The 24,780-nt window shown below is 34.4% G+C and overlaps 4 protein-coding genes across 6 annotated transcripts; 2 read left to right on the top strand and 2 right to left on the bottom strand.

The window, feature by feature from the left end:
• Positions 1-780: 780 nt before the first annotated feature.
• san (Probable N-acetyltransferase san) lies at positions 781-4,432 on the bottom strand. The gene is made up of 3 exons (XM_028186099.2): positions 4,278-4,432; positions 3,834-4,157; positions 781-3,632 (listed from the first exon to the last, which is right to left on the bottom strand). Exons 1-3 carry the CDS (start codon positions 4,283-4,285, stop codon positions 3,401-3,403), a joined length of 564 nt encoding a protein of 187 aa, XP_028041900.1. The 5' UTR covers positions 4,286-4,432; the 3' UTR covers positions 781-3,400.
• Positions 4,433-4,894: 462 nt separating this feature from the next.
• Cyp339a1 (cytochrome P450 CYP339A1) lies at positions 4,895-13,425 on the top strand. Its single transcript, XM_089734578.1, has 10 exons — positions 4,895-6,083; positions 6,705-6,942; positions 8,133-8,338; positions 9,289-9,487; positions 9,758-9,831; positions 10,635-10,741; positions 11,286-11,455; positions 11,750-11,815; positions 11,887-12,100; positions 12,420-13,425. Exons 1-10 carry the CDS (start codon positions 5,723-5,725, stop codon positions 12,528-12,530), a joined length of 1,746 nt encoding a protein of 581 aa, XP_089590704.1. The 5' UTR covers positions 4,895-5,722; the 3' UTR covers positions 12,531-13,425.
• On the bottom strand, positions 12,602-15,380 carry lin-52 (DREAM core complex component lin-52). Its single transcript, XM_028183000.2, has 4 exons — positions 15,302-15,380; positions 15,056-15,157; positions 14,714-14,806; positions 12,602-13,597 (listed from the first exon to the last, which is right to left on the bottom strand). The coding sequence occupies exons 1-4, from the start codon at positions 15,339-15,341 to the stop codon at positions 13,455-13,457; spliced, it is 378 nt and encodes a 125-aa protein (XP_028038801.1). The 5' UTR covers positions 15,342-15,380; the 3' UTR covers positions 12,602-13,454.
• Positions 15,381-18,670: 3,290 nt separating this feature from the next.
• On the top strand, positions 18,671-22,871 carry RpS19a (Ribosomal protein S19a). Of its 3 annotated transcripts, none has more exons than XM_089734575.1 (4): positions 18,671-18,756; positions 19,264-19,334; positions 20,361-20,570; positions 22,659-22,871. In XM_089734575.1, the coding sequence occupies exons 2-4, from the start codon at positions 19,264-19,266 to the stop codon at positions 22,837-22,839; spliced, it is 462 nt and encodes a 153-aa protein (XP_089590701.1). In that variant the 5' UTR covers positions 18,671-18,756; the 3' UTR covers positions 22,840-22,871. The 3 variants fall into 3 exon arrangements, with proteins under 3 accessions (XP_089590701.1, XP_089590702.1, XP_089590703.1); XM_089734576.1 differs by having other exon boundaries at positions 18,710-18,858; XM_089734577.1 differs by having other exon boundaries at positions 18,753-18,871.
• The last annotated feature ends 1,909 nt before the right edge of the window (positions 22,872-24,780 follow it).

Genomic DNA, 24,780 nt, shown 5'->3' with positions numbered 1-24,780 from the left:
CAAAATTAGAACATAACACCTCCAGTATGATAACGAAATATTTAATACTACTGGAATCAAATTATTTACATATTTTATTTATCCGCAATCCATCACACTGATTCGATGAAAACTTAAAAGCGCTCTAGAAATATTAACCCCACTGTATTAAACCTAATAGAAAAAAATTTACATATTATATGACTCAGCAACATTTTGACCCCAATGGTCTAATGTCACAATTTTTTCGCCGCTGGCGTAAATAGATCCTATTTTTATCTCGAAATTGCTTCATTTCGCTTACGTCGTCGTGGCCTCAAGGATAAGACGTCCTTAACGAATACGTACTTAACAAATGTTCACGATTGACTTTCACGGTGAAGGAATAACATCGTGTAGTAAAAATCAAACCCGCAAAATTATAATTTGCGTAATTATTGGTGGTAAGACTTTTTGTGAGTCCGAACGGGTAAGTGCCACCACCCCGCCTATTCCTGCCGTGAAGCAGTAATGCGTTTCGGTTTGAAGAGTGGGGCAGCCGTTGTAACTATACTGAGACCTTAGAACTTATATCTCAAGGTAGGTGGTATTTACGTTGTAGATGTCTATGGGATCCGGTAACCGCTTAACACCAGGTGGGCCGTGAGCTCGTTCACAAACCTAAACAATAAAAAGAATATAATAATATATAAAAAAGTCGTCTACTCTGTTCTGCCAATCATTTCTATTAATGACCCTTGGGAATATTCTTTTAAACAAACATAAAAACAATGAAGGTAAATCAAACATTTCAAAAAACAGTTTATTTAAAATTGTTTATTAATCTAGTAGTTATGTACTGCTAGTCTGAATTCAAATGTGTTATGGGTAATAATACAAAGTTTACATTACAAATTTTGGTAACAGGTATAAGAATAGCTTCAGGCGAGGTACTAGACGGTTCTCTGCCTATTATATTCAATTTTTATGAATGAATCTAAAGAATTAGCGGTAACAAGCCCTCTTAACATTTTAATTTCATAGTTTTTTGTCCATATATTTAAAACTGGCAATTATTATCCAATTTGTGTAATACGCATCCGATAGCATAATTGAAAATTCGTTAATTTGAAAGAAGAAAGCGAGAAATTTCATTCGTCTGATTCTGATTTTCCAAAATTGTATACCTATGCGGATAAATTAGGGGTTGAAAGTATATTTCGGAAATTCGTCAGTTTTTAAGGAAAAATCATGAAAATTGCTATTAAAACTTTTTTCTTTACGCCAGATATTCAATACGAAGACAAGATTCGTTATTTGACGTATGTTTGTGAAACCCAGTTATTTTCATGATCTTATCATAATAATATCCATCGGAAATGAAACGCCTAGACCGCTTGATCCTGTCGTTTCATAGCAGAACTGCACCATTACAATCCTAAGACACTATTCTGTAGACTTGAAAATCTCCATTAAAATTTCACATCAATACGAAATTTTACTGCAGAGATGAAAAACTAAGCATCGTTGCAGTTAACTTCTTGCAGTTGGAAAATTTAAGTTACCTACATTGTGACGAGCGAACAAGAACAATTAAATCATTAACATTTCCTGACCTTTCAATAGACTTACCTGCAATCAAAGATGCTCCATCCGCGCCTGAATCTTTATCGAATTATTAACACACGCGTATTAATGATTGTCCCAAATTATCAATTTTACCTTGCTCGTGAATATTTTATTATACATCATCACTTGTTGTCTCACTAGAAATGTTCTTTAGATGAACCATCTAGTACCCCCTTTACATTTGCTGGAGCTACGCACGCAAATTAAATCAAATACATTGTTAAAATGCGCGTGTAGTTAATAACCGTAACAATAAAAAATACGTTATATTTTCAACATAATTTACACAAAACAAGCAAACAAAATCCTGTAGTAGCTGTTTAAAAGTCATATTTTTCACGTTCATTACTTCAATTTTCAATTCATTGCGAGGCGTACAAACGTTCGTTTTGGAAATCGAGCTTAATGTAAATATATTATTATTATCTTACAAGTAAATACTACAAATTTATTATGTGAAGAAAACTGGACACTACTTTTATGTTTTATGAAAATGTTACTAGAACTACAACTATTAGATTATATATTATGAATTTTTTTATTTATAGAATGTATAAATCAGATGATGAATGCTTAAAACGTAGGTTCAAATAAAAATTATATGATACCAGATTGTTATTTGTTTTAAAACTAAAATTTGTTTTTTCAAATGATCATGCTGACCATATCACCCCAAACGAAATAAATTTCTGTGGTAGTGAAATGTGTATCACTTGCCATATTAGAGATGCAGAAAACCACAATGTTTTAGGAAATGTAATATTTTCATATATTGATAAACCTTATCATTTAAAAAAATAAAGAATGGTGAATTATTTTTTTTCTCTCTTTTGCCATATATTTTTATATGCTGTAGTTGAACTTCTAAAATTATAAGTGACCTTTGCCTTATGACACTGTTTACTTAATTCTTTATAACTAATTTTGCTTTGTGGATAACATTTTTGTTCCGATTTTAGATTCAGAAAAATTTTCAAATGTATTATAATTAGGGTCGTTTTTGCATGACATTCTCTATCTCCAACTATTTTTATTAAAATTAAGAATCCATACAAAAGTAGATTCTAAGTGTTGTTTCTTTACTACAATATCTTACTGTCTAATGTAAATATTTTTTGATTACAGTTCATAAACCAATAAAACGATTCTTATCAACAACTGATATCAATGCCTTGGATGAATATGGTCAGTCAGAAGTACTATTTCTTAATATAAAATTTTGCCTTTACATTGTGAAATTTGTTACTTATTTTTGGATTACAGGCGACTTTTTAACCATTCGGTGAAAATTATTCATAGGATAAAATACAAGATAAATTAACAACTACAGTTCTGTACAGAAAATAATTTCAATTCAATCAGTTTCGATATAAATTCTAATTTACTTGATGGATATTTCATATTGATTGAAAAATCAACCCTTAATCATATTCATATTCCTTCAAGGATAGTGCCTGCTTGTTTTTTCAAGTATCACATTATGTGAATGAAGTAGATACAAAAACTCATGAGGAAAAACAGATTTTAAAACATATAGTTAAACATATAGTGAAAATTTATACAAATTTACTTTTAGGCCTCAATATTATGTAATATTAAATGTAAGGTGGTGGTAGCATTTAATTTGTTTATCAAAGAAATTTCTGAGATGTAGAATTTGGCACCCTAATTTTTGGTTTAATCTTACTGAACATTGGGTATGGATTCAACTTAAAGTTAGTAATTACTTATTAACTGCTATAATTACATTTAGCTCTAATCATGACTGTTATTTAACATAATTATCACTTGCTCATTTGACATAGTCCAGAATTTACAAATAAAACATTATGTTGTTTTGTTGTGAGCCTGCATCATAGCCGTTTGTCTTTGTGTGTGATACTGACCCGTTGACCAAAGGTGTGCTCGGTAGTCTTATGGTCTTTTGTAAGACATGAGCGTCTGCTGGTTCTATTCTCTTATAGTAACGTTCTTTTGTTTCAACAATTTCAAAGCCGAATTTCTTGTAAAAGTCTATTGCACCTTCATTATTCACTTGTACGTGTCTAAAATAAAGATTGTATCTTTTATTTACTGTATTAATTGTGATTAATATTTACTTGAATCGCTTCACACACTCCAAAGGACCAATTAAGATATTTAACCTTCAATCTCAATATATATATAGACATTGATTCAATAAATAAACAAATCTGAAGCTAAACAACTGATGATAAACCTGACCTAATGATAAAGTATATACTCACAAAAAAATACTGTCAAAATTGCCATCCTGTTTCACATAATTGAGCACATGCTTAACCATCATTGAACCAATACCAAGTCTTCTATATGGATACAAGCATCCCAGTGTCATAATGTAAAGGCGCCGAGAGTTCTCCGATGTGTCTATCCTGCAGCACACGGCTCCCACCACTATGTCATTATAATAAGCTAATTTTGCGAGTTCACCAGCCTCCAGAACATCTTTGTAAAACTTATCATTATATGACACTGGAAATACAACTGTGTTCAATTTTTTCAACTGCTTTATATTATGCGGCGTCACGTCGCCGAGTTCTATTTTAGCTCTGTAAAGGGAATGTGCTGGTTGAAAGAAACTCAAATGATATTGATGATACTTTTTTGATACAAGCCTTATGATAAATGAACATTCATGTTTATGTTATGTAAGTTTAATGGAGACTTACCTAGTCATTATAACAACTAGATTCAACTAAGCTAAGTATATAAACACTAAAATTTAACTTTACCTAATCTACTCAATTCTACAACACAAGACAAGTCCACTCCCGCCATCTACGTACGGAATCTAAATCTGACTGCACAGACTACTTAATGTAATTCACTCCTTTATTTTAGTCTGTGGGCTTTTACCTCGAGTTTTTGGGCTTTTTAGCGAAAACGTACGGAGCCAAGCTTTGTGAATTCAATTTCGTGTTTCTTTAGGTTTAAATGTGTGGGAAAATGATACAAAGCTGCTGAAAAAGTACATCTCATTCGATTTAATTTCATACCGATTGGTTAAAGTTGAAATTAACCGCTTCATATCATTGTTCGTAAAGTACTTACGTACCTAAAGGCAAGTTACTAGGCCATAAAATCTATTAAAAAATAAATAAACAAATATTTTTTTTTTTAATTAATTATTTAAATTTTAATTAATTAATAATTTAAAATTTTTTTCCATAATTTTTTCTAAATTATTATTGTTCTGCTTGTGTACTGCAGGAAACCCAATCGTAAAAAGGTACAAAATGAAATTTTGTTGAATTGTTGACTGTTGGCCACTTTTTTTAATGCAAGATGGCTGGACGAACTCACGGCCCACTTGGTTATAAGTGGTCACCAGAGCCCAAAGACACCAAAAACGTAAATGTGGCCACCCACGTTGAGACATTAATTCTGAGTTTTAGTTTATCAGTACAACGGCTGCTCCACCCTTTAAACCGAAACGTGTCACTGCCTCCCGACAGAAATAAGGTAGTAATAAGTAAGGGTTTAAATTCAATTCCTTGAAATAGTAGCAGTGAAGCAGCCGGTTTGAATAATGAGACAGCCATTTTGTGCCAGTGCTTAGTACGTGTTCTTTAACGTTCTCACATTTGACTTCGTTTGCCGCTAGGCGCGTTGTTCCAACTGCTTTCTTCACGGGTCGTTACTCCTTACGAGGGCACTTGGTTTTACGGGGACATGGAGTGTTCCAGCTCCATACAAATTTGAGTCAACTTATACGCTATCGAGAACTTTAAAAAATCTCGCACTAAGTAAACAAGGCAAGTTTGGCAAATAGCACGTTGTGATTTTTATGGGCTCCGGAAACCATATCACAACAAATGGATCGTGAGCTCATCATTGAAGTAAAGGTCTATGGAGCTCATTCACATTTAACTACCGCTACCCACATAGCCCTATGACTAGAATTTGGCTATACCCTCTACCGCACAAATAAATAAATTCCATAGACAAAGCTGGACTACAATCCTTTGCCTATTCATATGAGAAATAAAAAAGGAAAAGAAGCGCAAAAATTCAAATTACCTACTCAAGATCTTCCATTGTTTTATTGGCATTTCGATATCTTGAAATTTCAGATTTCTGATAAAAACCCTCATAATTTCTAATAAAAATAAAAATGTTAATGTGTCAAGTTCGCCACCTTCAGTTACACGGAAGGTTGCATTTACTATCGAGATTTTTAAGTAGAAGTCCAAATTCAAGTCAAAGTGCGATTCCTCAACAACTATCAAAAGATGATCTGAAACAAGAACATTCACCGATCGGTGCTTTGCCTGTTGAAAACAAAAATACCAACGAAATATTTCCAACAGCAAGAGTTATTCCAATGATGTTGACCAACAAGGAATCTGTCGTGTTACCTTTTGACGATGTACCAGGTCCGAAATCATTGAAATATTTGTCGACAGTGCGTCAGTATTTATCGGATATCGGCACTCAACTGACTGCTGGTATACTGACATTTGGAGTCAACATAGGTTAGTATCAATTTATTTAGAATTTATCATTCATCATCATCTTAGGCCTTACAGCCCAGGGTGGGCCTCAGCCTGGTCCAGTATGTCTCTCCAGACTGCTCTGTTCAGGGCTTTCTCCTTCCAGTTCCTGACACCGATAACTTTGAGGTCGTGCTCTACGCCATCTAACCATCGGAGTTTGGATCTGCCACGACTTCTGCGGCCCTCTGGTTTGCCATAGAGTAGTTGTCTTGGCATTCCGCTCTCCTCCATTTGAACTACATGTCCTGCCTATCGTAGGCGTCCAATTTTTTTTTTTTTTTTTGAATTTATCATTGCATCTAGTTTAAACAACCTACATAGAATGCCTGGGCAAGTCGCTTAATGAACCCAATACCCAGTCTACGGACGGAGGCAGTTATCCCGGTCTCAAGAAGAGGGCGAGCTGACCGAGAGCGTCTTAATTTCCTGCCCGCGCAGTTGCTGCAGACGTAACCTCTGCTGCTTGGAGAGAGCCAACAGCCGAATGCCACCAATGTGGTTGCAACGAGGATCCGGCACAGCACTACTACTGTGTACTTGTGGCTTAAAATACATTTAAAAAAAAAACTGCATTCAACATCAAATACATTAAAATTCTAGGAACCTTCATAAATAGTAGAAAGCCTTTGAAAAAGTTTTCCGCTCTATTCGATGAGTACGGTCCTGTGGTACGCTTTATAAGCCCAGTGGGTAATGACATTGTACTGATCAACCACCCGGATCATATTCAAAAAGTGTACACGATAGAAGGTGATTGCCCTGTCAGGTCAACATTGGATTCCCTGGAAAAATACCGTATTGAACATAGAAATCATATCTATGGAGGACTTTACACACTGTAATTTATTTTCTTTATTATTCTTACTATCTCTTTCTCTCTCATAAATAAAAGACAATCTAAGTATGACAAAAAGGTACTGTAATTGTGTAGATTGGGTAGATTGTGGCGATGTGCATAGATCTGATAATGTGGTCGTCGTTAATGTTACATACTACGTATGAAGCAGAGATCACCAGCTTTATCTAGATAGAAGTGGTCCTAGGATCACTATCCACTGGTGTAGTGCATTATTGCGAAACTTCTGTTCAAGTATGTTGTGCTCCAGGATAAGCGATATTTTCAGAGCGCTACATGTCTTCAATCAAAGAGGCTTAAGGAGAGTATTTTAGGAAGAGAGTAATTAAAAGGCGGAGATCTCCTTAGCGCTGCCGATTTACAGGGGCAGCCGTTACCACTTTCCATTAGGTGGACCGCTGGGTCATTTGCTTATTAAATCAATAAGAAATAAATGTATCCTTGATTTGATTTTAATGGTTTTGAGGAGTGACTCTGTTCTCGTGGCGAGTGGTGCGATGGTTAAAAAAGGAGATGGATTTTGAAATTTTTAAATATTTTTTTGGATACATGAATGAACGAGCTCACAGCCCACCTGGTGTTAAGCGGTTACCGGATCCCATAGACATTACAACGTAAATGCCGCCACCTACCTTGAGATATAAGTTCTAAGGTCTCAGTATAGTTACAACGGCTGCCCCACCCTTCAAACTGAAACTCATCACTGCTTCACGGCAGAAACAGGCAGGGCGTTGGCACCTACCCGTGCGGACTTAAAAAAGTCCTACCACCAGTAATTATACTTATTAGTTTATTTTTCAACATCATATAATATTTTTTTATTAATTACTATTGTAACCCGGTCGTGCTCTTTTGTAACCATAGCGAATTGTGTAAAAAACATCGATTCCTGGTTATAACCAATCGTATGGCTCCTATCGTTCGTTGGTGCTACTATAATAGAAGTCTTCCCTGGAGTGCCAGTAACTGCGCCAAGCTTAATCACAATCGTATGAATGGTTTAAGAACGCTTACAGAATAATTACAGATACTTTCTATTCTATGAACCTACATTGATTTTTATTTACATAAATAGGTTAGCTTTATTAGCCTATATATTTAGTAACTGTGTTTTTATTTGACTAAACTTGGCGTCAAGTATTTTATCTAAAAATTATAGCTGTTAAATTTTATGTTTCATGGAGTAACGGAGAGGAATGGAGTCGTCAACGATCTATTATATACACTCCATTGCACAATGCGGTCACTTATCATATTCAAGGAATCGATGATATTTGTGAATACTTTTCTCAAAAAATTTATAACATGAGGAATCACCAAGACGAGATCCCAAAAGATTTGTATAAAGATCTACATAAATGGGCTTTTGATTGCTTGGGTAAGTGTGCTGCCCAAGTTTGGATACCAAGAAATAATTGATTTAGCAATGCCACCAAGTCCTCTAATTAGTTTGTGGGTTTTATTTGATACGCTAACAAATTTTAACTTACAAACAGAAAAAAGTAAAATTCGAGTGTTTTGGAATCGTTAATAGAGTATTCAATATAAACCTTTTAATTATTTAAGAGCTATAATTTACCAATGCTAGACTTCACACAATAGCCCTCTTATCGTGACCACCGCTAATTAGATATCCGCCCAAGCGACGAGGTAACGCAAAGCCGCCGTCTTCCGAAGCATGTCTTATCGTATCCGCCATAATCCACTCTCGGTTTAAGCTCTTCAAGCATCGGTCGACGAACGAATTAGCCTCTAGACATAGCCCTCTGAGTTTCTCGCCGGATCTTCTCAGTAGGTCGCGATTTCATCCTATGGTAGATTCAGCGGAGCTTTTTTTTTTGCTGCCTAAGCTGATAGTCTAGAGAGACCATATCAGCGTCACCGAGCTAGTAGGTGAGCTCACGGGGCTCAAATCTGACGTCGTTGCTAACACGATCCCTAGCAAGAGCTGTGCTTCGCAGAATCTACCACCGGATCGGAAACGCGACCCACTGAGAAGATCAGGTGAGAAACTCAGTGTGCTATGTCTGTGGGTTAATTTATTCGCTGAGCCCTTCGTCGCAAGCGACGGGTTCGACGAGAGCGATGACCGACTGCGGAGCACTGCTCTTACTAGGCTAGGCTATTTAGGCTAGGCTAGCAAATTCTCTCAGGTTGATTCCGAGAGGTCAAATACCCGTCCTCATGCTCCTGGAATAGCCTCTTAGCCTACCAGCGAATGGATAGGGGGGGAAAAGCTAGACTGTAAATAATTTTATAGACAGCCAATATGCATTTTGTTAGTATTGCCAGATATCTCGTTTCACAACAAAGGTTTTCCGTTTTCAGGTCTGATACTGTTTTCGAAGAAGTTCTCAATGTTAGACACTGATCTCGTATACAGTCAATGCGACATGTCTTGGATGTATCATAGTTTGGAGAAGGCTACCGAAGCAGTCATCAAATGCGAGTCCGGTTTACAGTGGTGGAAAATATTATCTACTCCAGCTTGGTATTCTTTGGTCAAATACTGTGATAGTTTGGATAGGTAAGCATATTTTTATTACATTTTGTACCCACAAAACGAATTACTCTTAATATTTTTGAATGTGTTCTTGTGTTGAATTGCCCCAAATTGTAACATTTTTGATACAACGGTAAAAAATTGCTATAATTTTTCTATACATGCTTGCTTAAAAATATCGTTCTAAACCGTAAAGTCTACCATTGTTGCTTATATTTGTTTACTGATGATAATGTATTTGTGGTGTCCAATTAAAAAAAACGCGTTTTCTTCAAAATTCACTTTTCTTTTCAGTTTGATTGGCAAATACGTCCTGGAGGCAGAACAGGCCATTTCATACAAAGCTAAAGAAATCGAAGAGCAATACCGTAAGTTTTTTTTGCTTTAGCTAGAGTCTAGATGAATAACCTCCTTCCCCCCATGTTTAGTATTATCCGAGCCTAGAGGTATCATAAAGTGAATACCGACACTTATAATTAGATATGAAGTAGAAGTCATTATAACGGCTGTCTCATGCTTTATAACGGCTGTCTCATGCTTTATAACGGCTGTCTCATGCTTTATAACGGCTGTCTCATGCTTTATAACGGCTGTCTCATGCTTTAAACCCGGGGTTCCCAAACTTATATTGTCTACTGCCCACTTTGAGAATAAATTATTTTTTAGCGCCCCCATGTTTTCACCTTCTAAGAGTCCTCCTAGATGAAATTACAAATCGCCTCTTAAGCCTCTACACAACGCCCCCATTTGTTTTCTGGGTCTTTTACCGTCTTCCATTAGGCCTGCAGCGCCCACAAAGGGGCGTTATCGCCCACTTTGGGAAAGGCTGCAGTTTAAACCGAAATGCACGACTGCTTCACAGCAGCAATAAGTAAGGTAATGGTTGAATCACACAGTGCTATTCCAAATATTTTTGCCACATTCCATTAAACTGTAAATAACGTCCATAAGATGATTCCTTCCTCGGCTGTGACGTGTTTTCTAAAAAGATTTAAAACGTATATCGGATAGACTCTTGTCCTCATTGCTTAGCAGCTTGACTAACCATTAACATAGACATAGCCGTATAGGATGTGCGACGGCAATCACAATTAGCTGAGCGGAATCTTCGTACGATTGGAAAAAATAATTTGGTCTATGTAGCAACTGTTAATACCCGTTTCTTGTACAGCCAACAGCCATATTTTGATCAACGCAATGCTGCTCGGTCAAGAAAAGATGAATCCTGAAGATATAGCAACCGTCATTATGGACATGTTGCTGATTGGAGTCAATACGGTAATTGCTTAGCGCTTAACTGTACATGATACTACACATGACACGTCCCTTCTTTTTCTTCGCGATAAGTATAAAATTTAAACTAGCTGACCCGGCAGACTTTGTAGTGCCTCATCGATAAATCAAAGACCTAAACCTTTGTATAAACTTAAAACAAACAAAAGGAATCCGAATCCGTCCGACGGGGGACACGTCAAAGGAAAAACAAAATTGTTGTTTTTATTTAATTCCGAACATTCTCATATTTATTTACTTTTTAAGCCTTTTCTAGACTTCCACAAATAATTCAAGACCAAAATTAGCAAAATCGGTCCAGCCGTTCTGGAGTTTTAGCGAGACTAACCTTTAACGAACAGCAATTCATTTTTATATATATAGATTACATTTTCCCAGGATAAAGAATTGCTTCTTTCACTCTTTGTTCCATGAAGCACCAAAATCACGAACAAGAAAATATAATGTCATAATTTTTGTGACGTGACTTTTTAAAGTAAGACAATAAATCTTTTCAAATTCTTGGTGACACTTTCCAATAACATTTCAGATTACTTCTTCAACATCATTTCTTTTATACTATTTAGCGAAATACCAAAAAGCTCAGAAAATACTTTATAAAGAGATCCAAGAAAATTTTCCTGAGCAGAAAATTATGGATTTAACAAAAATAAGAGAGCAAACACCATACCTTCAGGCGTGTATCAAAGAAACATTAAGGTAAAAATAACATTATTATGTTAATGATACAAAAAGCCTAAGCAGCAGAATAAAATATGTTTAATAATTACACCCTGCTGAGCAGCCATGCATTTCACTTTTCAAGCTATTGAGGCCTGATTGATGACCTTTTATTTCATTATTTCATTTCCTTTTATTTCAAGATAGGTATTGACGTTGTGGTGAATGTGGGCTGCGGCAACCACTTAACACCAGGTGGACTGTGAGCTAATTCACCAGTATATGTGATAAAAATAGTAATAATTATAGTGTACATATTATGGTTTGTTTCAGATTGGCGCCTCCAATTCCAGTGCTTACAAGAATATTACCGAAAAATATAACTCTGGATAAATATAAGTTAGTGCATGAAGTGACCTCATATTATTAATCTATTTGAAGTTTCCTTGATCTCACCATTGCCTTTACAGCATTCCACGTGGAACTTTAATTATCATGTCTACCCAAGATGCATCATTAAAAGAAAGTAATTATGATGATGCAAACACATTCTGTCCAGAACGATGGCTGAAGTCAGACTCTAATGAATATCACTTGTTTGCTTCAATTCCTTTTGGATATGGTGCTAGAAAATGTCTAGGCCAAAACATAGCTGAAACTATGATGTCTCTCTTGACTGTCAAGGTAATGTATATTTAAATTGTAATTTTTTTTTATTGCCCTGGTAGGCAGACGAGCGCACGACCCACCTGATGATGAGTGGTTACCGTCGCCCATGGACTTCAGCAATGCCAGGGGCAAAGCCAAGCTACCGCTTAATACTCTCCACAAGCCTCGTTTGAAGAAGGACATGTCATAGCTCTTGGGAAACCATGTTCATGTCATGTCATAATAATATGATGTCTAGTAAAAAAACTAGTACAAAAAGACAATAAATTTACATCTATGACAGAAATAAGGTCAAGCATGTATAAATTATCCAATAACAGATATTATCTTTCAGCTTTTACAAAAATATAAACTGGAATATCACTATGGTGATTTGGAACCAACACGAAGCTTTATTGCAAGACCTAAGAGAGCATTGAAATTAAGGTTTATTGATAGAATTTAATATTTCTGTAGTTTTAACTTATTGTCTTGAAGGAAAATAGAAAAGTTGGGTTGTTAAAATAAAATATTGAGTTTAAATAAGTTATTTTTAATTTAATCTTCTAAACAAATATTTGCATATTATCTAAGTTAATTTATCCAATTAAAATATTATGCATATTTTCTAAAGTCTAAAAAATATAGAATTTACAATGAATCATTAATACAATAATTTAACTCAAAAGCATAATTATATACGTTTTAAGCTGTCTGAGTTGTTCAAAAAGTTTCTCCAATAAGATAACAACAAAACAAGGTTTTCTTATTTTAATCATATAAAGACTAATATTGCACCAGACACAATTTATGGTCATGTCTATAGTAGCAGGCATCTGTGCAGTACTAGCATGCAAATCCTATAGGTTGTAGTATTTTATTTTCAAAGTAATTATTTAGTACCACAAATTCAATACATTCATTATATTAATTCACAATTCTAATATATTCAAATATATCATTTACACTAATAAATATCCATCAAATTTTCACATCTGAACCAAAGTAGTTGTGCATTCCAAAGATAGAAAATACAAAATATAATTTAAACTAATCTCATGTTTCAAAAAGGGAACCTTCATTGTATATCACAATTTAGCTGCTGTCATTAAAGTTGCTTTGTAGTAATGCAAAGTTTAAATGAAACTGAAATTTACACAAATGTGATTGATCTGAGAAGTGGTCACAGGTAAATAATATTGCTTGTTACCACAATGCTAAGGGTTGATTGATAAGAGTTACTCTCATGACCACTACAATTATTTGAAGTTAGAAATTTTAGATTGAAAGGTAAGATTATACATAGCTTTAGTAATATCTGCAAATTTCAAAAACAAAAAAAAAACATTTTAATGCTAGGACTACACTTACTCCTCTTGAAATTAAGTATCTACCGTTGCCTTTTTGATGCAAATATATTCAAGTATTTTCCACGGGTCATCTCTTTAGCTTCTTCCAGGCCCAGTTGATAAGCTAAGTCATGAAGTTTTTTTACTTCCATGATGAGACCACTCGCTGTAAGTGTTCCAAGTTCTATAAAAAAAAAAAAACTATTGTTAAATAACAAGTATTGAATTTTTTAATGTTTCATCACATATTAATTGGTTTCATTTTTATCCATAAACATGTTGCTTGTAATTACTTTGTAAGACACTATTGCTTCCAATGAAAGCAGTCGCTCCTCTGTAATAAGAAAGTTGTGGTATCGAATGCAGCACTTTTTATCATTTAATCATTAAATATATTTTGGAGTAAAACTTTTTTGATGGTCTTGGAGTATTAAGATCCTTTTATTACTGGTCCTGATCTTTATAACATAGATTTATAAAATTTAACAATTTATTCTTAATGAATAGGTTACTGTTTCATCTAATACTGGGGATTGTACCAGAAGTTAATTTTTTCTTTTTTTACTTTCACATTAAGTGAAAATATTTTTTATAAAACAATAAACTATTGATTATTTTACTTGACAGTAGCAAATGTAAGTGCAATTAAGGTTCTAATGTTTGATTATCATAAAATAAAACTAAAATTAATTGTGATACTATTTACGATAATAAGTTGCTCCAATTATTTTTTGGAATGTATTCAATTCAATCCTTTGAAAGCAAAAATTTATGGTTTAATTTCCTCTCCCTTGTCTCTGAAATGCTCTACTTGTGAAATGTTCGAAATACTATTAAACTCCTAAGTGTTAACTGTTGGATAAAAAACATTTGGGTCACATATTGTCAATATAATCCCTTGTTTCCGTGATAATTTAATACTTTGTCTTGTTTAAATGACAGTTTTATTTATTTGTAATGAATAAGAGATCAAATTGTAGTTTTAGTTATTGCTAGGTTTAATGGTGATTGAAAATATATTTTACTTATATGAAAATTATAATGAATATATTTATTTTAAATATACATTAATTTTTGGTTCACCTGGAAGTAAAAAATAATATCTATTCCATTAATTTAGTAATTGTAAATAGCTCCTTTCCCATGCTGTAGCTCATTAAGATACCAAAGGCGGTGAATGGCAACAATAATTGTGCGCCGCGGACCATTTCATGTTACAAGATTAAAGCAATAGTTATTAAACTTTTACTTCATTTAATAACTAACCACTATTGGAATATATTTAAAGAAATGTACTTACGTTGCATATAAGTGTAGTCCTGTTTTGTGAGACCTTCATTCCAGGAAGGCTCCTGCGTGCCTGGCATCGGTGCAAACTCCGATACTCCCGGAACTGTCAAAGAATCGTTGGAACACTGAGATTCTTCTTCAGAAGTGAGATTAACGTTATTCTTCTCCATTGTATAAGTTTAATGTTCAAAAGAGTTCGTTTCTAACCGAAACATGTTACGTTCGCAACATAAAGAAAGGAGTGACAACATCACGATCCAAAACATTATCGCGCCATAATTTGAAAAACGAAACACATTTGTTTACAAGTCAAGTGAATACTGTGAGTGTGAAAGCTAATTGAAAAACTTACTTTGTTCAGGCCATAGTTCTGGTGAAGCTCTATCAAGCTTCTCCGAACTGAAAAGACTTTCCTCTAAGGATGTCAACGGAATATCATCGGATGATGCTTGGTCTGAAAAAAAACCACAAATCAAGTAACACCCTCGACCTGATACTAATTTGCACTAATATATTGATTAGGACTTATGTATCAAAATTAAAAGACGAACTGGTTAAAGTTTTTGGGGAAAATAGGCTCAAAATAAATTAAAAATACCATCAACGATTGAATTTTGTTTCGCGGCCATGTTCACCATAGATTAGGTTCTCAAAACCACAGAGCACTCTGAACCAATAAAAATCTCTAATTAGTTCGAGTTCCAGCTACTTAATCTTACAACACCGTACAAATACAGTCTTTGTTAAGCGTCCACTTTGTATACTTATATTTCGTAGTTTTACTAATCCAAATACCATTTCTGTAATTCTGAGAATTATGGCGATTTGACCGCTCATGGTCAACCTTGTTTAACGATTATCCATAGGCAGAATTCATTACTAGAATCAACACTATTGCTATGATGGTCCAAACGTATAGAGAGACTTACAAATCACCCTTCGATAGTAGTGCCATTACTTGTATTACATTATTTTTAGAAAAGGAAATTAGCATTTGTTTCTGCCTACGTTAGCGTAGTTTAGCTTTGGGTACTTGCTAGATGCCCTTAACATCACCAATCGACTTTTTCGTTGGAACGCGAGGAGCAAAGTGGTGTAAATTTTCTTGTTTGGTTATTGTTTCTGGAAATGATGTTGATATCTCTGAAATAGTTATGAATTGGGACGAAATCAAACTAAATGAATCGAGATGAGATTTTTTATTTATTGCTTAGATGGGTGGACGAGCTCACAGCCCACCTGGTGTTAAGCGGTTACTGGAGTTACTAGACATCTACAACGTAAATGCGCCACCCACCTTGAGATATAAGTTCTAAGGTCTCACGTATAGTTATAACGGCTGCCCCACCCTTCAAACCGAAACGCATTACTGCTTCACGGCAGAGATAGGCAGGGTGGTGGTACCCACCCGCGCGGATTCACAAGATGTCCTACCACCAGTAATTACGCAAATTATAATTTTGTGGGTCTCATTTTTATTACACGATGTTATTCCTTCACCGTGGAAATCAATCGTGAACATTTGTTGAGTACGTATTTCATTAGAAAAATTGGTACCCGCCTGAGATTCGAACACCGGTGCATCGCTCAACACGAATGCACCGGACGTCTTATCCATTAGGCCACGACGACTTAAAATGTCGAATTCGATGAGATCAAATTATGTCACAGTTACATAAATGATGGAAATTATTTACACTTTGGGATTTTAGTAGACTTCTTGGAAAGATCCGAGCAGCAACGTACTTATATATCCATACTTTCATAGGTATCAAACAGTTAATAAGCAATCATTCTTATGCGAAACATCTGAAGGGACAGTAATTAAAGATGTAAAACAAATCAGAAAACTTTCGGCCTTGCGTTGCTGCTAAAATATCTATACTTTGTCAATTCCTATAAGTACAAGCAATATATCTGCCTTCATGAATTAAACTCTAGCATAGTTTATTGTAATTATTTATTGTAATTTTAATTTTATTGTATTTTGATTTAAATATTATGTAATTGTATGTGAAATTTTATGGGCTTAAGTTGCCTGAAATAAACGCATTTCATTTCATTTCATAGCTCAATTATTTGTACGAGTACCCTGGACTCGGTTCGTACTAGGCCACGAACATTTTAAAACTGTTCAGTGTGTGGTGTATGTAGCTGTAGATGTATAATACAAAAAGCTGTTTCTGTTTTTCTGTGACAGAAAACAAATTTGAAATTTTACGCGTCCTTGACAGCTCCATTATTCATTCGAAAGTTTTTAACACATGCTGACTCAAATATATTAAGTTTATAATCTATGACATCCTGGTTCGTCGGAAGCCTGGGTACGTTTCTATGGAGGATAGAGGTAAGGAACACCACCTTGTATAGGGGACAAGTTGAAAAAGTGTCCACCTGTAAACAGCAAATCATAGTTCGAAAACTCATCGAATTAGCGCTAGTGTAGCAAGAGGAAATAGTATGAATATAGAAGTTTTAAACTGAGTGAAGTGTGTTGGATTGCAGTGAAGGCTATTGAAATAAGAGAAAACCTTTACTGAATATAAGGTTTTAATAAGCTGAAATTAACAGTAAAATTTGCTTTGATTACATTAGATACATTGACAAATAACGAATAAAACAGATTGACAATGACGTCAACTTATGGCTGATAATTTCAACTAAGAAGTTTACATCAGCTATGTTCCGATTTACACTGCGAGCACTGTTCAGTGCTCTCACTGCTATTCGTTACCTACGTTAAGGACTAACAGTATACAGTCGCAGTACCTTAAGAAATGATTGATGATACATGATAATGAATGGAATGGAGGAATGATACATGATTTCATAAATCTTCACTTCAGCACTTTTACCCTGCATAACCTCATTTCAATAATACGGTTATTAAGTCATTATAGATTAAATTGCTTGAAAAACAATATTTTCTTTTACTAAATAATATACTTACTTTTGGCGATTAATTCAACTTACAATAACTTGAATATTTTATTTTCAAATATAACTAAATTTAAACAAGATTTTTTTGCTGAAGCGAAAACACCGCCATGACAACGTCGATGACAGTATACTGTACTGTAAAGGAACGGCTTCGCAGTATACTAATTTGACGTCACACCTTACAGTGCTCGCAGTGCAAATCGGAATATACCAAAAGTTTGGTAGCTTAGGGCGCTGTTTTTAAATTCTTTCCACTTGCTACTATGGGGCCATCTTAATTTGCTGCCCTTCAGTGGACACTCTTTCATATACTGAGATGGTTCTACTTACCTATACCCTCCATAGTACGTTTCGGACTTGTGGCAGCGGCCATACAATAATGCTTGAATTAACTTAATACATACATTTTATAGTATGTGTGTGTCGGTCACCCTCCTAGCGATCATGTTTGATTAAAACTGAAGTTAAAAATAATTGTCCAACCATTAAAGCTAATTCGTTTATTAGTTTTTATATTCTATTGATACTTGATTCCTATTATACTATGATTGGAAATGAATTAAGCAAGGTAATTAATTAATTCCTGATCTCAAGATCGAGAAATTATTCGATTGGGAAATTCTGTTATTACTTCTGATTTATTTTAACCCAATTTTCCATACATTAAAACAAAAGCATAAAAATAGTAATTTTAGTATAATCCGTTTTAGTTGTAGTGAAGAAGCAATCGAGGTACCCGGGTGGCTATAGACACAAATTCTATATAGGTCCTAGATATATATGTCATTTTCACTGTTGCAGTGGCAATGAAAAGCTCGTAATCAGTGTTTCCACAATGAGGGGAAATACCCCATTTGAGGGGAAATTAGGATCCATAGTGGAAGAAAAAGGGGAAGATATTAAAAAGGGAAATTGTGGGAAAACATGAGTAAAACCTTTCCACACTAGGGCCAAAAGTAAAAACTACAGCAGAAAAATTTTTGACGGGAAAAATCTCTGAGAAAGGGAAATTTGAATTGAGGAGTGGGGAAAGGAAATCATTAAAGTGGAAACACTGTTCGTAATTCTAGCAACACTTGACGTTCTTTCTTCCGGTTGCCAACACAAGGCAAGGTGTGTAATTTTGCTTGTCCACATGGTTATTCATTAAATATACGGAATATACCGCTACAATAAAACTTTCTTAACAGTAAAATAACAATTTACTTCTGCAAGGTGAAGTGAAAATGTAATCTAATTTAAAATCTATGTCTTGATCAATATTTTCCCGTTCGTCCTAAGCGACCTAGAGAGAACCTGAATTTCGTGAAAAAACTATAAACTTAAATTGATTGATTGGATAAATATTTAAAAAAATTAAGACATTTTTTTACGAAATCATATCTCTGTATAAGTGAAACAGCCAGTGAAGTTCTTATAAAAAATCAAAGCTAACCTCACTTTTTGGACATGTTAGTCGGATCAATGCAAGATTCCAACACTTTTTTTTTTACAATATGATTATTAATTTTGTGAAATTGATGTCTTCCGTAATCTTATTCAGCATGTAACTTAAAATTAGAACAAACCAGGAGTAATACTTGGAGTATCCATAAAAGAGTATCCACTTGCTATTTTCAGATGCGTTCCGTCACAGTAAAGGATGTTGAACAAGACAAGATTGTTAAAACTGTCGCTGCTCACTTAAAAAAGTAAGTGCCTTCTAAATTTTTTAATATAAAATTTAATATGCGCATAATGGCAGATGAAACATTTAAGTATTTTTCCTAATCATGTATTCATTGGGTGCCAACATGTTAAAGATTAGTATAACAAACAACACACACTTTTAAACATAGGTCAGATCATAGTACAATAGGCAACTGGAGGCAATAATGATAAAATCTTTAAAAAGTAAACAACCATCAGATCATTATTTACATTAAGTAATGAAGGATTGGTCATTGATCTAATAAAATTATCATTTCTAAACAAGACCTCAGTATAATATTAATGTTTTAAATTTGATAATGATAAAGCCTGACATAAGTAAACACCAATCACAATTCATTTGTTCTAAATTGTTGTTTAACAGTTTTAATCTTATGGTTGCTTGTCATTTTTTGTAATAAAGAATGATTTTGGTGATTATAATTAGGTTCAAGATCTGTGCAACAATAAAAATTGTGAAAAATAAAAACTGCTGAGTTATACATCTTTACCATAAGCAGGCCTGAAACAAGCACATTTACTTAATATTATAGGTACAAGTTAGTATGTTTTATCAGTATTCTATTCCATGATACTCAATACTTTTAAGAAGTGAGAATAAAAGAGTTCTCTGGCTGAAATGTAATTGACCAACTCAATGTTGGAAAGCAATTCAGAAATTTATCACATCCTTAAATATCAGATTGTTTGTTTAGGTTTAAAAGGTAAACAGTCAGTTATTTTCAACATAAACAACCATTGATTTTTAATTTAAATAGAAAATATACAGCTATTGTGTACATTCTGAGGTACGATAAAAGGCCTAAGTGATTAGGTGTCCTTTTTGAAAATTGAAATTCTAATTTCTTTAGACATTTGCATGAGGAAACACTTGCCCTTGCTTTGAAGTATTTTTTATGTGCTTGTCTATATTTGTGTATTAAGTGTTCACAATAACAATTTTCTTAATTAATGTTCTCTAAATTACAATACTTATAATAATAAATAATCTTATCTTTCCAATTCAGAACGGGCAAAGTCAAGGTACCTGAGCACATGGATCTTGTAAAGACAGCTCGCTTCAAAGAGCTGGCTCCGTATGACCCTGATTGGTTCTATGTGCGTTGTGCTGCCATCCTTCGTCATATTTACATTCGCTCACCTGTTGGAGTCAAGACTGTTACCAAGATCTTCGGTGGGCGCAAACGTAATGGAGTTACACCTTCACATTTCTGCAGGTATGATTTAGCATCTTGAGCACAGAAAATGAAGTAGCTTATGATAATTTACAGTGTATTTGTGGAAGCATACATGAAAACAAAGATGTGGTAGAATTTATTATTTTGAAGATGATACCACTACACACATTTGTATATTTTTTAACTAATATTTTTTTTGTACTAAAAGCTCTAATGCCATTTCCAAAATACACACCTGAGGAACCTAGTCACTCTAAGAGTGCAGTTTTGGCTCTCACTAGCTTTATACAGAATAGTGGACAATGTAAATGAATATGTGGCTTTTACAACTCTACAAATGCTTTCAGTACAATACAAATATTAAATTTTAGCAAAAACAAAAATGAATGTGTAAACAAAAAGTGATTGTGTGAATTTACATTGTGAATTTAAATTTAATGTAATATTTAAAATGATCTATTAATTATACAGGTATTTATTGTTTATAATAATTTAAAATAAATACAAAAAAATTGTTAAACTGAACGAATTCACATTATGCATTCCATTTCCTTCAATGTAACAATATCTGTAATTATTTTGAAGCAGTGAAATGGGAACGAACATAATTTTACAAAATGTGTACATGAGGCCTATAAAATCAAAGGCAGCTAAACACCATAGTGTAGTAAAATGGATTAACTATGGCGCCATCTTGTTTAGTTGGACACGCTTTAGTATTTTCATGTTATAACAAATGCAGCTAAGTCTCTAGCAAATTCAGTTCAAAAATTAAATTTTTACTCTGTACTCAAATATAAAAGAAGTTTTATCATTTAAAATTCAGATTATTAGTAATATTCTCCATTCTTTATAAATCTGCTTTAAAATAAAGAATATCATACTTACCCCAACCAAGTTATTTCAGTTTCTCAAACCGGGAGTGTTGCTAACATTGGCCCTAGCAAGAGCAGTACTTCAATGGATCAGGAGGATCCATAATGAAGTGTTTAGGGCCGATTTTTGTAGTTTACCTCAATATTTGACAGAACTGGATTTAGCTGCCTTTGATTTTATAGGCCTCACATGATCTATTTGAAAATTGATTTTTTTGCGTTTTTTACTGGGTGGGTAGATCATCTGAGCTCAAATTTAGTAGCCTAGTTTTTTAAGTGGTATGATCTTAATTTGTAAGATTGTAATTAATTGTAATCCATTGTAAATAATAGCTTGGTACAAAGAGTGCTCTCTCTCTCACAACTAGTTCTATAAGACCGTGCACCTTTTAACCCGGAATGCCTGACAGTTTTTTGGTAGAAATAAGCAGGAATGGAATTATATAAATTAGCCACTTTTATTACATTTACATGCTGTTTTTGTGAAGTGATATATTCCTATGCTATGTTCCTATTTCATCAGGAAGATTGGCAATGAAATGTCAAACCAGACATAGTGTCAGCCCTTGATATGATTACACTCTGTGCATTCTCCTTTTAATTCCCCTTCGTAACAGTGCCTATCATTTTTGCTCTCGGAAGAGTTACCCGTACAATAAAGCTTAATCTCATGTCCTTAAAAACAATGACATATTTAAAAAAAATATTAATAGTACAACAAATTTACATTGCTTATATTTTTACACAAATTACAATTATTATTTTTCTTAGCTTTACCAGATATTCATTAATTATTAAAACGGATTCTCTGAAATACAAAATACACACAAATTTGTCTTTTCGTTGTTATTTATTATTTTAAAATTTATTTTCTTTTAAAACGTAGAAATATAATCAAACTTTGATATGGCATATCAAGGTCCCAGCACAAGTATAATTTTTTACTTAAAAAAACCTCAAAAACATAACAAGATTATTACTAAAATATTTTGCACTTTATTTATTTATTTTAACTTTTCAGATATCATGCCTGGTTTCTGATGATACAGTGGTTTATTCGTTCCATACATTCGAAATTGTAATAAATGATAAATTAACTCCTAAAATATTATGTCCTAACCAATTTAATGATAATCAGTTCAACTACTTTATTTGCGCTTCACGCTAAATTGTTGTACATAATGTGCCTTTTCTTTCAAGACCTAAATGAATGTTTTATGTCACTTTTTTTAATAAATAAATTCTTTGTTAGGTCATCAGGCAGTATTGCACGCAAGGCTTTGCAATCGTTGGAGGCACTGAAGCTTGTTGAGAAAGTTCAGGACGGTGGTCGCATTCTCACCACACAAGGTAGACGAGACCTTGACAGAATCGCTGCCCAGGTTCGTCTAAAGGCCAAGCAGCAGGCTAAGCAACAAGTCATTGTACTTTAATTTTATGCTAATAAAAATATAAAATTTAAAAATTGACTTTTATTTGTGAAGTAGTACTAGTGTAATTTATTGTAGAGATGAAACGGATAGGGGTTTGGCCGGCTACCGGATACCGAATACTCGGTAAGCTGCGAGGCCGGAGCGCCGGATTTAGGCTACCGGATGTTCGGCCCTTTCGGAAATATTCATGCGCGTTCAGGTGTTGTCGCACATGAGCGGAGATCGCGACTATTTGGTATTCATTGACCACAATTTGCCATTTCATAATTCTGAGTATTAAGTACTCAGTATTATTTGCCTTTTGTATAACCATGAGATTTTCTTAAATTTTACTATCCGAAATCCGGCCGGATACTGATTTACTATTCGGTATCCGACCGGATAGGCCGAATACCGGATAGTTACCGGATATCCGTTTCATCTGTAAGTTATTGTTCGAAAATTAAGTATCGAAATCACAAGTCATTGATAAAGTTAAGTGTATAATCTATGGATAAAGACATTTCAGCTTTATATGCGTAAAAGTTGTCTGGCCTTAAGGATAACACTGGTATTCGAGCCTTGCGGCAAGTCTACCAATTTTTATAGTTAAATACGTATGTAACAAGTATAATAATATGGTTTCCATGGTGATTGAATACCATTGTGGAATAAAGCCAGCAAAATTTATAAATTTGATGTCTTTCTCTAGGGCGTATGATAGGCCTAGTGAGAACTGTAAGCACTACAAAATCACAAAAACTATTTTATTTAAAGTTGCTAAGAAAATGAAATCGATGTCTCCACGTTTTACCACAGCAATAATTTTAGGTTATATTGACGAAATTAGTTTGGACTACGCAAGCATGTGAGGTCTTGTATATTACACTGTCACTAGGTAACTACTCTAGTCATGAAATATATGTATTAAATTTCCTAACTCAGCATACTTCAATCAGTTAATAACTGCTCAATTCATATCATACCCTGTGCCTATGCTAGCGCCATTCTGGAGGATATGGCCGTTTTCTAATTACAGCACAAGACTGCATTATGCGGCATAATGCTCAACTAAATCGCTGAGGCGCATTATGCTCTGTAATTAGAAAACTACCATTAAGTAATGGTTCATTACAGAGCATAATGCGACTCAGTGACGCACAATGCCGAATTATGCTGAAGCTTAGTTGAACATTATGCCGCATAATGCGCTCTTGTGCTGTAATTGGAAAACGGCCTATTTAACTGTTATTTAGTGCTGAAAGTGGGACACTTTTTTAAGCTTCTCCCATGTGAGACGGTTCTCCTTACCTCTACGCTCCATATTAATAACCTTATCGTACGAGTGCGGCACTGAAAATTTCGGGAATTAACGAAGTGACACAACATTACTATTTAAAAATGTATTTATTGCTTTTCAAAGTATTCTCCGCGAAATTTGACACATTTTTCCATACGATGGAACCAATCATTGAAGCAACCATTCCATTCGGAAGTTGGGGTCTCCAAAATGGCCGTTTTGTAGGCGTCCACAGCTTCTTCAGGTGATGAAAATCTCTGTCCACGCAATTTATTCTTTATTTTAGGGAAAGTATAGAAATCATTAGGGCTTAGGTCGGGGCTGTACGGCGGATGGTCTAATAATTCTATGTTTTCTTGCTCTAAGAACTCTTTTGTTCTGTGCGCGGTGTGAGAACTCGCATTGTCGTGATGGAGGATGATGCGGCGGTTGCAGTTCTCTTTACGGAGTTCAGAAACGACCTGTGGCAAACAAATGCTAGCATACCATACTGCATTAACCGTTCTTTGTCCCTCAAGAGGAATAGTCGTAACATGGCCGGTTTTGGAGACAAACGTGGCCACCATTTTTTTTGCAACACTCCGTGAACGAACAATTTTTGTTGGCTTTAACTCATTTTCGAACACCCAAACTCGTGACTGGTTTTTTGTTTCGGGTTCGTA

Source organism: Bombyx mandarina, chromosome 18 (assembly GCF_030267445.1).
Source record: "Bombyx mandarina strain Sakado chromosome 18, ASM3026744v2".
Lineage (NCBI taxonomy): Eukaryota > Metazoa > Arthropoda > Insecta > Lepidoptera > Bombycidae > Bombyx > Bombyx mandarina.
This window is presented reverse-complemented; position numbering and strand designations above follow the sequence as displayed.

Bases quoted from the DNA above. Each gene is read 5' to 3' on its own strand.
- san (XM_028186099.2), bottom strand. The intron at 3,633-3,833 runs GTGAGTATATAC...TCTTTATTTTAG, and splicing joins AATTTTGACAGTATTTTTTT to ACACGTACAAGTGAATAATG.
- Cyp339a1 (XM_089734578.1), top strand. From the start codon at position 5,723: ATGTTAATGTGTCAAGTTCGCCACCTTCAGTTACACGGAAGGTTGCAT. The intron at 8,339-9,288 runs GTAAGTGTGCTG...TTCCGTTTTCAG, and splicing joins ATGGGCTTTTGATTGCTTGG to GTCTGATACTGTTTTCGAAG. The intron at 11,816-11,886 runs GTTAGTGCATGA...TTGCCTTTACAG, and splicing joins ATAACTCTGGATAAATATAA to CATTCCACGTGGAACTTTAA.
- lin-52 (XM_028183000.2), bottom strand. From the start codon at position 15,341: ATGGTGAACATGGCCGCGAAACAAAATTCAATCGTTGATG. The intron at 14,807-15,055 runs GTAAGTTTTTCA...ATTCTTTGACAG, and splicing joins AGAACTATGGCCTGAACAAA to TTCCGGGAGTATCGGAGTTT. The intron at 13,598-14,713 runs GTAAGTACATTT...TTTTTTTTATAG, and splicing joins GGACTACACTTATATGCAAC to AACTTGGAACACTTACAGCG.
- RpS19a (XM_089734575.1), top strand. From the start codon at position 19,264: ATGCGTTCCGTCACAGTAAAGGATGTTGAACAAGACAAGATTGTTAAA. The intron at 19,335-20,360 runs GTAAGTGCCTTC...TTTCCAATTCAG, and splicing joins GTCGCTGCTCACTTAAAAAA to AACGGGCAAAGTCAAGGTAC. The intron at 20,571-22,658 runs GTATGATTTAGC...ATTCTTTGTTAG, and splicing joins ACACCTTCACATTTCTGCAG to GTCATCAGGCAGTATTGCAC.